This window comes from Polyodon spathula, chromosome 7 (assembly GCF_017654505.1).
Source record: "Polyodon spathula isolate WHYD16114869_AA chromosome 7, ASM1765450v1, whole genome shotgun sequence".
Classification (NCBI taxonomy): domain Eukaryota; kingdom Metazoa; phylum Chordata; class Actinopteri; order Acipenseriformes; family Polyodontidae; genus Polyodon; species Polyodon spathula.
In genome coordinates, this window is record NC_054540.1 from 47,891,580 (window position 1) to 47,907,758 (window position 16,179).

General features: G+C 38.7%; 1 protein-coding gene across 3 annotated transcripts in view; it reads left to right on the forward strand.

Annotated features, from left to right (window-relative positions):
* Window positions 1-15,888, forward strand: part of LOC121318700 (NHS-like protein 2) — a 40,874-nt gene extending 24,986 nt beyond the window's left edge. Inside the window, exons 2-8 of one of the 3 annotated variants that reach the window (XM_041255653.1) lie at window positions 916-1,068; window positions 3,125-3,261; window positions 6,130-6,325; window positions 8,014-8,145; window positions 10,967-13,234; window positions 13,605-13,728; window positions 14,531-15,888. In XM_041255653.1, the coding sequence (XP_041111587.1) occupies window positions 916-1,068; window positions 3,125-3,261; window positions 6,130-6,325; window positions 8,014-8,145; window positions 10,967-13,234; window positions 13,605-13,728; window positions 14,531-14,852 (3,332 nt within the window). In that variant the 3' untranslated portion in view covers window positions 14,853-15,888. Of the gene's footprint in view, window positions 1-915; window positions 1,069-3,124; window positions 3,262-6,129; window positions 6,326-6,755; window positions 6,840-8,013; window positions 8,146-10,966; window positions 13,235-13,604; window positions 13,729-14,530 lie in introns of those variants that run through there. The other 2 variants (XM_041255654.1, XM_041255655.1) reach the window with 2 other exon arrangements.
* The last annotated feature ends 291 nt before the right edge of the window (window positions 15,889-16,179 follow it).

A 16,179-nucleotide genomic window follows, 5' to 3' on the forward strand; every position in this document is an offset into this window, starting at 1 on the left:
ACCAAGGGCATTAGCGTATCAAGCCCCCTGCCCTCTATTACGTCCGTCCAACAAGCCACTGGAAATACAGCAATACAGTCTCCCTCATATCCAGCACAGCTTCACATCAAAACCAATCTCTTTGTTAGAAAACCACTTTTGGGACACTTAATTAAGACCATGGAGAGTCCCTTTAGTGGTTGAAGTAAAGTGGATATTGTGTATATTTACCTGTAAATTGATAGTTGGTTTAGGAAGCCACCTGTTACTGTGGAATGTTCTTAGTCAGAGAAATTCACCCTCCTTCAAAGTACTGTATCGGTAATTGACATAGGAGCCAAAGTTAGCTGGACCAATAGATCTGAATTATTGATTAAATAAATAAATAAATAAAACTTAATATTCATGAAATTCTGGCGATTGCTGGTTTCTTTTTGACAAGAGTTAACCTGTCCATCCACATCAAGTTTCATGAATACCAAACAATGTACAGTAGTGCTCATTCAGTCAAACTAGCTTTAAATCATATTTTTCAAAGTTTTGTTTCACTGTTCTTTTTGTTGTTTGAAAGCAGTTAATTACCCAAATATTGGGTTTTCCTGCTTTATTTTCTGTGTTAAGGTGCTTTAACCAGAGTTGCTCTTCTGTTTTAGTTGCAAAATAAACTTTAGTGTTCTTGTTGTTTTAACGTGGGGGAGGTTTGTTTGGTACACAAAAACTCACTGAGTAACAGTTAAACATCAGAATACAAAAAAAGAACTTGATTTTAAAAACCTGAACAATACCTGTACTGACTTCTACTGTCCCTTCTGTATACTGAGCAAGCCTAAAACACATGGGCCCATGTATGCACAATGCAGCACATTTACATTTTCTACCTACTGCAAGCCTTTGCATCATGCATCTTATACATATTGAAATTCCATTTCTCTACAGCTGCCACTAGCTTGGACTCGGAGAACAAGAGAACGGCCCACTTCAAATCGTCATGGCAACAGCATGTAAATGTGTTCAGCTCCTCGAGTAGGCCAGCGTGTGTGGAAGAGCTGCACCAGGAAGCCCAACTCAATCTGCAGAGCTTGCTGCAAGGTAGGAGGATGCCTTTCTGTTTGTTTTTCTCTAGTTAGTGGCTGTAATGTAAAGGGGGCTAGGACAGAACCCCCACCTCTTGAGAGGAGCAATTTGGTTTGAATAACATGCTTATGGAAAGGACAGGTGGCTTAACAGTCTTAACATAATGCGTTAAAGATGTGAATTCTGGCTTACCGAACAAGTAGGGTGTAAGTGGATGTTTTTGTGGGAGGGGGTTGACCATTCCTTGACGTCTGGGTTTACTGTTGCCTGTGGGGTACTTTCGGTTATCCCACAGATTATTTATAAGCAATAAGCAAAAGGTCACTCACTTTATAGTGCAGTTCACAGCTATTCACAAGAGAAAAAAAAATCTCTGCATCAATCATTGTTCCCATGATTAGAGAATTGTGGTAGGGAGGGCTGACCTATTTGAGAACCCTTCTTGTTTGCGTGAGTTTATTAATGAAAAGAATTTGGGGCATCATTGCGCATGAGTGAATCTTCACAAGCCAGAGACGTGTCAATTGCCCTTTCAGTGGTGAAATTGTATCTCATTAGTGCCACACTGCTAAGACTGGTTGTTACGTTTTTTGAAAATTCCTGTCAGACTTGAAGGTAAACAATAACACCATAAAGGTGTTTTTTTAGCCATCTGTATAAATTAAAGAATGAATGTTGTTACTGCGTGGATTGTTTTCTTGTGGGTGCAGTCTTATTCAGACTTTATTAAGTTTTCCTGCCAAAACACTGTAATTGTCTTCAGGTATTTAGCTATTAGAACCTCACACAGCCTTACACTAGCATCAAATGTTCCACACAATAGGTAGGGCTTTTTACTTACTAATAAATAGGAAGAGAAAATTGCTACCTTCAAACAAGTGCTGTGCCAGTGACAGGAAAAGGTTAACCATAAAACACGGGAACTTTTAAAGTGTTACAGAACCCCCTGCAGGGCCTGCAAGTCACATTACTTTCCCTTTGCTGTGCCCAGTGTTATCACAACAAACTGTTTCAACCTATTCCTGCTTGTTTTGCTATTTTTATGTTCACACGCCATAGGTAAATCAGCTAAGGAACTACCTTTTCAGCTTTTACATGGGAATGTTTGCTAGGAGAAAGAGACTATTTTTCTTCTGAACACTGCAGTGTATCCAGTTCATGCTCCCTCCTGCAACAATGTTGGTGCTCTGATTGCAATGTGGATACAGAAAACCCTCAATGTTACAAGAGGGACAGAGATCTGACTACAGAGATCCTTAGAAGATAATGCTTTTTTTCTGCTGGCAAACACAAAGTTAATATTGAGAAATGTATTGCCCAGTTTATTTATTACGCACGATGTGTGAGTTAAAAATGTCAAAATATGTTTAAAACTATTACGTTGTGATATGGGTCACAGCAAAAGTAATGTGCTGTAGTATGTTTCTTGTAAACTTTGCAGGCTGTTCTGCAACACTTTAAAAGCAACATACCATGGATTTTTAAAACAACCATGGCTTCTGTCTTCTGGTCACCCAACATGCGACTATAAACAACTTTTGTCGAACTTGAAAGATCAACTCAGGCCATTTAATTTTCAAAAGACTTATTTTTTACATAACTGTCTTTTGCAGGTTATGGTATATCTGTGTTGCTCGGCTTCCTTGTCCCAAAACCAATCACAAGTCAGACACACCTTTATTAGAATAATACAAAAAATATAAAAAATCATGAGCAATGGCTTCTTTTTTCCAAGCTGATTTAAAATATAGGTCTTCTGAAGTGACCTGGAGAGTTATAGGGCTTTTGTTTACTCAAGTTGTGTGCTATTGTTTCCTTCCATCCAGCATCACTAGGCAACCAGCTATCAGGACTTTGGCATCCATATTTTCCCGAGCACGTTAATGTGTGAAACTGTCAGCGTATAGGAAACCCATGAAAGGGGGAGGGGAGGGGGCTTCTCGGTGAGAAGTGAAATGTTAATCTCACTAGTGTTTACATGGCCCAGGGGTGACAGAGTTAGTCTTCAGAGAGGGAAATTGTGCAACAAGAATGCTGCTTTTAATGTGTGAATCTCTTTTCTGTTTCCTAGATGACTTTGAAGAGCAGCATTCGGACTGTAGAGTAGCAGGGCAGACTTTCCGCTGCAGCTCCTCTCTCCACTCAGGGGACACTCCGGACCTCGTACACAGACAGACCGCCAGCAAGAGGACTGACTTTGTCTTTCTGGTAAGAACAACCCCCCCTCCTAAAACATTTTGAAGCATTTGCAAAAGTTCTTGGGGCTTCACAACTTGGGCATTTTCACATTGCTATCGCTTGAGCAGCTTTTTAGTATGTTTAATTAATAAGAACTTGTAGACAGATTGAGACAAGGACTGAGGAAGCTGTTTGTTTGTTGGCTGACATCTGTGCACTTTATTGAACTGAATGATTTACTCTGCATAAGGGGAGGCTTTTTTGACCAAGGTCAAGGACTTGCTGTTAACAAAGATTCTTGAAAAATAAACGTGGGGCTGCACTGGCTTCCAGTGGTGTATAGAATGTTCCAGATTACCAAAGCACCAAGTGACCAGCATTCCTGTAGCAATTGTCATCTTCATTAACTTTTTCCAATAGTATGTGTTCACTGCTTTTTGTTGAAAAGTTTTCCATTTTATATATATATATATATATATATATATATATATATATATATATATATATATATATATATATATATATATATATATATATATATATATATATATATATATATATATAAAATAAACCCTTTTACTGGCAATAGCTGTTAAATTACATATAGTAGCTAGCAAAATAATTCCAGTAAATCTTATCTAATAGTGTATGTATTTCCATCACTTCGAAGATATCGTACGTTCGTATATGAAAGAGGCACACATGATGTTATCTGCAAGAAGCATTCAATTAATATTCTTCTACAATAGCTTCAAAAAAATTGCCATTAAAAAAAAAAAAAAAAAAAAAAAAAAAAAAAAAAAAAAAATTGGGCTCCCGAGTGGCGCATTCAGTAAAAGCGCTCCGCATGGAGTGCAGGAATGTGCCCTATAGTCTGGACGTCATTGGTTCGAGTCCAGACTATTCCTTTGCTGACCAAGGACGAGAGCTCAATTGGCCAAGCGCCACCTGGGAGGAGGGAGGGTTTAGGTCGGCCAGGGTGTCCTCGGCTCACCACGCACCAACGACCCCTGTGGTCTGGCCGGCTCCTGCGGGCTTGCCTGTAAGCTGCCCAGGGCTGCGTTCTCCTCTGACCCTATAGCTCTGAGTGGCTCATGGTGAGTCTGCAGTGTGTACAGAAGTAGGCGGCTGATGGCATAAGCTTTGCAGGACAGCATGTGTTCGTCTTCGCCCTCCCAAGTCAGAGCAGGGGTGGTAGCGATGGGCTGAGCCTAAAAATAATTGGACCTTACTAAATTGGGGAGAAAACAATACAAATAATTGGCGACCACTAATTAAAAAAAAAAAAAAAAAAAAAATCACCTTTACTGTAATGGTGTGTGAATTTTTCATATATAAAAACCCGAGACCTATACAGTAGTTTACAGAAGTATTCACCCCTACCAATGATGTCACATTTTGTTGAATTACAAATAGTGTGTGCACAGTCTTTCAAACAAACTTTTTTTATTCAAAGCTGTAGTGGTTAAACTGAACACTGTTCTATGAGGAGGAGGTTAAATGTCAGCAAAACTTGCAAAGAAAATGTACAAAATGAAATTTACTAATTGCATAAGTATTCATCCCCTTAAGTCAGTACTTGGTAGAAGCACCTTTTGCAGCAATTACTGCTATCAGTCTTTTTGGATAGGTCTCGACTAGATTTGTACAGTAGGCTGGTGAAATTTTTGCCCATTCTTCATGGAAAAATTGCTCCAGTTCTGATAAGTTTGTTGGGGATCGTCGATGGACTGCAATCTTCAAGTCTTGCCATACATTTTCGATTGGATTCAAGTCAAGACTTTGACTGGGCCACTCAAGAACATTAATTCTCTTCTTGTTCAACCACTCCAGTGTGTCTTGGCAAACTCAGACAGGTTTTCTCAAGGATTCGCCTGTACTTTGCACCATCCATTCTCCGCTCTATGCTGACAAGCTTCCCAGTCCCTGCTGAAGAGAAGCATGCTCTTAACATGATGCTGCCACCACCGTGCTTGACAGTTGGGATGGTGTTGACTGGGTGAAGGGCAGTGTGGGGCTTGTGCCAGACATAACGCTTGGAATTTAGACCAAAATTTTCTATCTCGTCTGACCACAAAACCTTTTTCCACATGTCTGCAGTATCATCTACATGCTTTTTTGCAAACTACATACGTGTTTTAAGATGAGGCTTTTTGAGTAATGGTTTCTTTCTTGCCACTTGTCCATACAGGCCAGCTTTGTGTAGGGACCGGCTTCTTGTTGATGTGTGAACACTGATTCCCATCTCAGACATAGAACTTTGCAGATCTCTCAAGGTCATTGTTGGCTTCAGAGTGACAAGCTTTTTTTTTAGTGAGATGAATCTGTAAATCTTATTTATATTTTATATGAATTTTTTAACTTTATCAACATGGTGAAGTTTGTGTCGATTCTATATGTAAAGTCTAATTTGAAAGCGTACGCTCAGGTGCCAACAAAATGTGAAAACTTTGCAGGGGGTGAATACTTCTGCAAACCACTGTATATTAGGCAAGACTTACTGGACTTATTTTCGTAGCACATGTAATTTATGGCTTTTTATATGTGCAAGCTACACAGCCTTGAAATGCAAGCAAAGGGACATAAAAGCACACTTAACTTTATTTTGACTCTTCACTTTTACACCGACAGATCCTTATACCTAAAACTTGTAAACCATTGTAACTTATTCTTTCCACAGTGTTATTACATTTAGGACTGATGGTAAGGAAGCAGTAAATCTGGGAGAAACAAGTCAATTTAACATATACAGGGATGTAGTGAAGGCATCAGCAGGTTAAGTCCGTGCTACTCAGGGTTTGACGTTCAAGACATATGGAGAATATGAGATCTTGTCAGGGGCTAAAATGATGTGACAGATGTAGCATTATTATGGATTCTGTCTTTTTCCATTGGCAGCCAGCAACGAAACAGGTGTGTGAGGATGAGACGACCACTGTAGGTATCCGACTACAGGACTCACCGCTGAACTTACCCAACAGTCTAGAAAAAAATACCAGCTGGAATAGAGCATTCCTGCTGCCAACGCCAGAGAAAACGAGGTGGCGTCTGGGGCGATCAGTTCAGGCTCATGTTATCCCTATCAATGTTTCTGGTAAGTGTGATTTTTCAGCGTTTACCAATATATTTTATAGGAGAAGAAAATGGACCGTGTAAATGCTGTATAACTGGGTATATTGAAGACAAGCAGGGATAATGCCAATACGTTTTATAAAGCAGTAAAAACTGGCAATATTTCTATTTTATCGTAATTGAATTGCAGTAATATTCGTGTAAGAACAGCATATTTAAAAATATATATAATTTAGGCCTATATTTCAATTATGTGCCTGTAGTGTTACATTTATATTTGAGTAGGCAACATTGTGGGGGACAAATTGATAATACAATAAAACACTGGTGCCTTTTAAAATATTATAGTGTTCTGTATTTGTGGTCAAAATAAAATAGATGACAAGTTTACAGGGAAAGTGTATGATGCACAGGAGACTAGCCTGATAGTATAACCATTAACTGATCAACAGGTATGGTTACTATGGAAACAAATGGACCAAAAGATGGGGGAGTCTGCACAGCATTCAGCTTTTTTGAATGAAACAGTGCATACAGTGAGTTTTCAAGGTTTTCCAGCAAACCCTGCAATAGTATTTCATTGTGCTTCACAGAAACAGACAGCTACTGTGTAGAGAAAAGACGAGACTGAATTATACGATTTAGATACTGCTTGCTTGAACATCATTAGATGTGATATCTGTAAATCGGTGAACTTTAATCAGAATGTATGCATTTGTTTTAATGTTAATATGTACATTTGTATATTATGTGAAGAGCCACTAATATTTACACATTTGAGTCTAATTGAATGATCTCCATAATGTCAAATCGTCTTTATCTTTAATTCTAACTCCTGATTCATTTGCACCCATGAGGTTAACACTATATACAATACATACTGTAAGCCTGTATACACAGTATTGACAGCCTGATCATTTGTTTCATCTTAAATTAGCAGGCGCATGCAATAGCTGCCATTTTCTAACCAAAAAGATCATCGCTCATCTAATCAATGCAGTAACGTATTTAATCAGTTTCTGAAGATTTTGTTGTGGTTGAAGTTATGCGTGTAGTTACTGCTAATGCTGTCGGTTCCTATAAGGACTTGACTTGTAATAATTATAATTTAAACATCACTCTTATCCTCCTGGTGTATTACATTACTTTAATAAGGATGATAAGGATCGGTCCAAATGTTATCCCTATGATGAGGAAACCGATCAGTTTTGAATTGAATTTGTAAGCATTCAACATTTTGAAATCTTGTATGTCCATTCTCATTTATGAGAAGTTAGGAAGCTTAATTTGTACGTTTTATTGCTGGTCTTGTTATTTGTCATGGGTTTTATTATCTGAATGCACATTGTGTTCAGGACTATCACTAATTTAGTATGGAAAGCGTTTTGGGATATCTACAGTGCACAGGTGAAACCAAGTAAAGTGGAAGAACCGTTGTTGAAGTGTGTTTTGTTTAAGTACCTCCCATAAGCTTTTTAGTGATGCCACTGCTTTCAAGACTTCATTTTCATCTACAAAAAATTACAGTGCTAAATAATCATTGTCAACGCAAACACTAACTTTAAAGTCCTACCTGCAGACTCCTTGCCACTGTTTCTGCCTTCCATTTACATTCCTGCTTCGCTGACATCCATACCTCCGTTTAGAGCTCAAGGAGAAGTGCAGTAGTCTCTGTTTTCAGATTGGCAAATCTTTCTGTTTCAACTTCAGGTCAGACCCTTGATAAACATGCCAGTTTGCACCACTCCCTTTTTAATGCTGAGACAGCAGTGAACCCAAAGTCGACCCTGAGAAGGAGAAGAACCATAATTGGCATGCCTGAGCTCTCCCTGGAGGACAAAGGTGACACAGTAGGACAAAACCTAGATCCTCCATCGTTTGTGGGAAGAATGCTCCGAAGTACTTAATTAGGACAGAGCTTAAACCTTGACAAGTCACTATATCAACAGGGTGATTCATAATTCATGCACCATTCATGGGGTTTCCATGCAAGTTTTTATTTTTTTTAACTCAAGACATTTACACAAGAAAAATGTCTTGTGTAAAATGCTTTCTAGATTTACAGTTCACTCAGTTTATTTTACTTGAGTAAACCGGGCTTTTCACCCGACGTCATGCAAATGAATGGGAAAGGTGGGGGTTGATATGTAAATTAGCTATGTGTAAAGTACTTGTGCTGTTTTTGAAGATTACTAGTGACAATGTGTTTCGATTGCGCAGAGAACTGGTACATGAGTGAATCTAAGCTGCTTTAATAAAGTGAAATACCTTGTGCCTTGTTGGTTAATAATGTGTTGTACTGCTCTTGCCCAGATTGTATTTCAAATGTCATTAGTAGTGAATACTGTTTCAACTAATTTATCTTACGACTCATTAATTAAAAATATAAACTAGGAGGTATAAAATGAAACTGACCAACAGGTATTGCAGATCACCATGGCTGAAAAGTTAAAAATAATTAAATAATTAAAAAGTTGTGCATGCTGATGCGCTGGGGAAACCATATCAAGGCTGAACATCAGAGCCAGCATTGCATGATAATATAAATATAAGTTTATATAAAATAATGTTAATTAGAATTAATATAGATTTAAAGATATAAGTAAAAGTGATGTCACATATAGAACACCATTACATCATGTAAGAATAAATCACGGATTTGAATATAAATAATAACAAGTAGTTGTCATGCTGTCAAACACCTATAAATACCTCCAATGTTTTGATTCAAACACAGTCTCCCTTGAGAAAGATATGTAGAACATATCGAAACGTTGGGCAGCTGGCTCTTTGAGCTTGTGTGTGTGTGTGTGTGTGTGTGTATATGTATATATGTGTATATATATATATATATATTATGTGTGTGTGTATATATATATATATATATATATGTATATATATATATATATATATATATATATATGTATATATATGTGTGTGTATGTATATATATATATATATATATATATATATATATATATGTATATATATATATATATGTGTATATATATATATATATATATATATATATACACACAGTACCAGTCAAAAGTCTGAGTAAACTTTCACAACAAGGCCAAAACAAGCGCAACCCATGTTAGAGTGGGTATTTATGCAAATTACAACCCGCAACTCTCAAAACAAGCCCAATTTCACTTATAAGCAGACTTGGCAACTATGAAGGTTACTTCAGCCGCCAGTTTCAATTAGACAGCAGCGATCTGAGGAGGCTTGTGATGCCAGAGATTCTCTCCTTTCTTTTAAGTTATGTTGGATTTGCTATTGTGCTAAATATTAATGAAAAAAATAAAACACAATCAATATGTTAATTTGCAATTTTATTTGTTCAGTTCTGAGAGGGCATCAACAACTTGTTGGATGTTTGTTCTGCTGTTTTGGGCGATCGAGCTGTCACATGACATTCAGTTCACCAACTATATTTACTAACGTGTAGGGGAGACACGCATTGTCTTTGGACATAGCTGGGAACAAAAAAAGGACTGAAATTAATTCATTTACATTTAAGCAGCTCACTTGCTTTTTGTGTTTAACTTTAGCATAATTTTTACATCAAGGGTATTCTCAAACAGCTGCTTTAATACTATAACAAGGGCATAACGCAGATCATGGTAAGTGGTTTTATACAGAACTGTAAACCACAAGAGATATATAACATGACAGACCAGACACAGCAAAAAACAATAATGAAAAAAATATCATTAAGGTGAACTACACCACTGCTAACCATAAAATTGTCCTTCAGCCACTACTTTCTGCCGTCTTGGAATCCACAGTAACCACTGACCTGCTCCCTTGCAATGTTTATAGTTAAGAATAAACACGCTCATTAACATTTACACATGAAATGTGGGTTTCCATGCGAAACTGGGCATTGATTGTTTCGTCATTTACACAAGTAATTAAGATTTACCCTATCCCTCTCTTTGGCCGTTTTTTCAGCCACAAACCTGATTCACAAAAGTAATTCTCCCAAACGTGCATGCGCATCGCCATTTCACGTGTAAATTGACCCGAGTGGAAACTCCATGATCGTTGTTTTACATTGTTTTCAATTCTACTTAAATGTTGACACTATTGAACAACCCTCTGGTGGCCAAAGGAAGCATATCATCTTCCACTTACCCTCCAGTTACTACAACGCTCCGGCAGTAAAGAATCACCCTGTATATTTCTGTAGTTAAAATGTAATGTCAGAACACCCTTGGAAATGAGATGTAAGCTCAGTAGAAAAATGTCTGAATAGCTCTTGATTTCCCGACGAGTTTTTACATATAACTGAAACTTATAACTGCTCATAGAGATCTGGATTTCACAGGGATTTGCAACAATTTGGGTCCTAGGTTACACTGGATCATTTTATTACCCACAATGTAATCTGTTTATTCTTAAATTGAAATTGGCTCACAAACATGTTCAATGTGCCCATCTAATAAAAAGTGTATAATACGTCTTTAGTTTTAAATAGATTTCTTGATGGTTTTCTTCACCGATATCCTGTTGATTATTGACCTTAAAGAGTAAGTAGCAGTGTTCCGAAAAAAAATGTTGCTACAACTTGTTTAAATAACGTACCAGCAAAACATGGTCTGGGAAACTGTCTTCCAGTCAGAGTTAACATGATATTTTTTTTTACATCTTCCAGGTGATGATCATTTAGATGATGAACAATCTGCTAGTATCAACCTTACTCAAGGATCCTACTCTCCAGAAGGTACAAGTGGCAGACATTCTGCAGCTGCTGTAGATTCAACTAATCACTTTTCACTATTAAGAAAGACTTCTAGTGATCTGGGCCAAATCTTGTCAAGGTCTCCTGGTAATTCAAGCAGGATGGATCACACTGCCATTATGTGTGCCAGTCCTAGATGGAATGGACCAAAGGATTCTACATTCTCTCCCTCCTGGAATAACTCATTTAGTTACATGTTGCCAGCAAGTCCGGTAGCAAGGCAGCCTTGGCAGTCTGAGAGCTTTCTCAAATGCACGTCCCAAGGCAACTCAGGACTTTCAATGAGTTCAGGATCATGCTCAAATTCCTTCACATCTGTTTCTGTGGAACCAACAGAAAGAACTCACAATGTGAGCGGAAAAAATGAAATAGAAGCAACAGCTGTAAGCCCAGGTCATGGGACGCAAACTCAGGCAGATGCCTTCAAGTTTCGGGAAAGATCTTTATCAACCCCTACAGATTCAGGCTCTTTTTGTTCAGCAGAAAACATCTGCTTTGACCACAGGAAGGAGAGTGACAATTACGCCATGAACTATCCCAGTGCGAGCTCTGAGGACAGTGCAAGCGCCGACAATGTGTCCATTACAGCCAGCCAAAATGGTCGCCCAAGGCAAAGGTCAAGGAGTATTTCCCTCAAGAAGCCAAAGAAGAAGCCTGACCCACCTGTGCGGAACATCTCTTTGAAGAAAGATGAAGGGGTGCAGAAAGCAGAGGTCATTGCCTTGACCAAAAGTGAGAGGCCAAAGAGCCTTTTCATTCCCAGAAACCAGAATATCATACAGAACTCATTCCTGTCAGGGCCCGATAACGTCAATTCCAAGGTACATGGAGATGAAAGAGGACTGCAGATCTTGATAACAGAAACACCATCCATAGGAAGAGAGGGTGATACGAGTTACCCTAACCACTGGTACCTGAATGACTGGAAGTCTAATGATCCATATAGGTCACTGTCAAACTCCAGCACTGCCACGGGTACAACTGTAATTGAGTGCATGAAAGTATGTGGCAGCTCTGATTCCCTCACTTCTCTGACCACCTCTCGAGCTACCTCCCCTTCCCAGCTATCTGCGGAAGCTGAATCCAGAATTTCTCCTTTGAAGCCTCCAGGTTTCATGTCCCCCTCAAGTGGATATTCTAGCCAATCTGAAACTCCAACCCCAACCATTCCGATATCATTGATCACCGGCCCTTCCCCACAAGGCTGTAGGATGAGGCCCAAGGTCCCTGTAAGGAAATCCTCACTTCCAGCTGTTTCTCCAAGAGAGAAAAGCCCTCGTTCAAGGCTGTCCTTTGAGCTGCCAATTACACCACCCTCTCACTTGGATCTCTCAGGGACTACAGTGTCCAACAAAGGCAAACCCAAAGCTAGTAGACGCCATTCAGATTCCTCCACAAATGGTAAACCTGTACAGAAGCTTAGTCCCAACCAAGCAGCCATGCCCATAGTGACCCAGTCAGATCTGAGGTCTATTCGTCTACGTTCAGTCAGCAAGTCTGAACCAGAAGATAATGCAGGTGGTTCTTCTGATATCATAGAAGAAAAACAAAGAAGCGAGGCATTTGTAACACCACAGAAGAAAGTCAAGCCACCTGTCGCAGAGAAGCCACCTCTGCCCAAAAGGCCTGGGAATCTGATGCTAAAATTCGCCTCAGCCTTCCATCTTGCTTTGGAATCACCACCACTGTCTCCAAAAGAAAAGGGATCACCTGCAGACAATATCGTCGAAAAGCCTCAAAACAGAAAGCCCCAATCAATGGAAAGTCCAAGCAGTGTTCACGTGTCTCCTCCCCAGCAGATAACCAATCTTGATAGAGTTATGGACTCTGTAAAACGTCTCTCTCAGGGCAGTCAAGAGGGAGATGACCAGAGTAAAACCCTGCCTAACAGAATAACTGTCCAAAGTCTGGCTGATATGGAGAAGAAGAGAAGCAAGATACCTCCACCAGTTCCCAAGAAGCCCAATATATTACTCTTGCCAACCAATTCACTTAATGTTAATGAGGCAACAGACAGGCCTGTTATCACTTTGAATACCAGTCACTCAAGCAGCACGGGATCACTAATGGCTGAAGTTGTTCCTAGACATGCAGAAAACCAGGTCAAACTCATTGCACTTAGCATCACAGAATGCAACCAAGATCCAGATGTTGAAACTTCCCTTGCTGGTACTCCTACAGGTCAGTACACAATATAATGTTTTACACTTTCCCCACATGAAACTCATTACAAATATAAATATATGCTAATTAAAAAAAACAAAAAAAAAAAACATTTATTTTAGAACTGATGTACTTATTTTTAGCACTCAGGTTACTATATTAAATATATTTACTTACTTTTATTAGAGAAGGATGTCCATCAGGAGGCTGATATAATGAAACACTGTACAGTACAATATGTTGATTACAGTGTGAGTGTGCTCATCCTTTCGGGGACTTGAAATGGGTTACCCAGGTCCTCAGATCTGATTCAAAGAAATCAGATAGATCAATTAACCTTCTAACTGTATCTCCCAACACAATATCATTTTTTTCCTTATTTCCATAGGCAGGAGTATTGAAGACATCAGCCCTGATAAAACTCCATTAAGCCTTACTGAGGATGAAGATGATGTGTTTGTTCAAACAACAACGACCCATACTACTGAGGACCTTTTCACTCTAATTCACAGGTAGTGGCACTTTGTGAATAGCACGACATATTTACTAAGCTTTAAAAAAATACAAATAATAATAATAAAATAATAAAAAAAAAATCATAATTTGGCAAAATGGCAAATATCTGTAATACGAATTGGCCTTCCATGTTGCTATCAGATAAATGCTTATAAAAGCACAAAATATGTTCTGCATTACCTGTAGAAATGCTTATAACAAACAGACCAACTGTATATAATGTAAGAGCATCAAATCGTAAGAAAATGTATAAACGAGAGGAGGCCACTTGGTCCATCTGGCGCTTGTCCGGTTCCTAGTAGTCGATTGATCTCAAAACTTTGTCAAGTTGGGTCTTAAAGGATTCAAGTAATTCTGCCTCAACAACATTCGGTAACCCATTCTGTAGCCTCACAACTCTCTGTGAAGAAGCGTCTCCTTCACTCGGCTTATCACCACTTTATTTCCCAACTGTGTTCGCTGGACCTCTCTCTCTCTCTCTCTCTCTCTCTCTCTCTCTCTCTCTCTCTCTCTCTCTCTCTCTCTCTCCACAGTTTACTTTTGGTGACTAGAATATGGAGCTTTTTTATGTCACTGATATTTAGGTCATTACAATATTGAATATGGTGTGTCATAAACATGTTCTTAATGACATGGTAAAGCTTTAATTTTGCAGAATTTCTTAGGAGTCCACAGAAACAAAAGAGAAAATTGCATCAGTTTCATTGATTGTGTTGAACATTGATCTCTTACTCTCAATGTACTGTATGTGTTAAACACAAATATATCTAACTAATCTTATGATTTTTTTTTTTAAAGGTCTAAAAGGAAAGTTCTCGGAAGGGTAGAACCTGGGGACACTTTTGGCAGCAGACAAAGCTTGGTGTCTCCAATCAAGAGCAACTCCCCAGCCATCTCCACTGCTGAGCAAAAGGCAGCATCTCCGGTCAGCAGCAGCAGCATGCCGAGGTCAAGATCCAGGAATGAGAACTTCATTGCCCTGCTTCAGAAGAAAGGCAGCAGGCCCAGCCCAGGAACAAGAGTGTCTGCCATGGAGCTTCTCAAGAGCACCAACCCACTGGCTCGCAGGGTCACTGAGTTTTCACAGGCAGAGTTTGAAACAACAAAAAACTCCAAGTAATTCGAACCACTGCCCCAGACTGTACCCAAAGTATTAAAAAAAGCACTTAGAATTTCTTTAACAACAGTGGATGCATCCCTGCGTTTGAAAACCTTTTTTTCTTCAAACAGGGCAATTGAGAAAAAATAACCATCTGGTCAGTACTGTACATATCTTCAAATAGTGTTGATTATATAAAGTTTTATATAAAGTTTTGTGATGAAGGCTTGCTGAGATGTATGTATTTGAGATTAAGTAACGCGCCAGTTTGTAGTCAAAGAGACGGTTTACAAATTGCAATGTAAAACAGTTGAAACAGCTACTCTGGACAAGAGCTCCACACTGCCTATACTCCTATAATACAGCAATCAGAGAGACGGTTTGCATCTACACATCACTTACACAGCAATGAAAGCAGGAACAGTGAAAGTAATACGAAGTAATAACATATATTTTGAAGCAATGGTTATCACTGCGTAAATATTGATACACCAATGGGTTCGTCCTTAGCCATTCAGCCGTTCTCAATTAAACTTGTGATTGGCTGCTGAGTACAATGTAGGTATTCAAAGGATAGTAGTCTTTCAGCACAAATCAGTACAAAAGAATAAGTGACTTATATTCTTCCCACCAAGTTTAATCCACATTCCTTGGAAGGTTCATGAAGACTTTGAAGAAGTTCTACACCTCATTATTGGTGGTTTTTTTTTATTCTTTAACAGATACAACGCAGCACCAATGGATTGTGCTCTAAAAGACGCTCTTCATTCAATCATAAATCTGTCTAATGCATTTCAGTTCTTTTAAAATTGTATCAGATCGATAACCTTTGCCAGATTTCTTCACGAAAAAGAAATAGCTGATCAAGATATCTAAAAGGCACCTTTTTAAAGCAAAATTCCAGAAATACTTTTCTATTTACAGATTAAAAATGTCCATACCTTAGAAGGTATTTTAGCTTGGATTGTATCAACTGTTCAGGTATGCAGTGATCAAAATGTGAAGCTTGTTGTGTTAAATTGTTAGTGAATGATTAAATGTGCTTGTTTGCCTTGTACTTTAAAGTGGTGCCTCTGCTGTTTCAATGCCTTGCATACAGAAAGCAATGTTTATCAGTTTACTACCACTTGTGATGACAACATGAATACATGTAATTACAACCAATGGCCATCAGGGGTATGCCTTCACCCATTGTTTGCACTGTAGGGAATTCTGGGAAGGTCATGTCCATACATAATATACCTGCTTCAGAGGCCACAAGCAGACATACATGTCTTTTATATTACTTCACTCAGTCAGCTACATGCTCCACTACTGGAACATAAGAACATAAGAAAGTTTACAAACA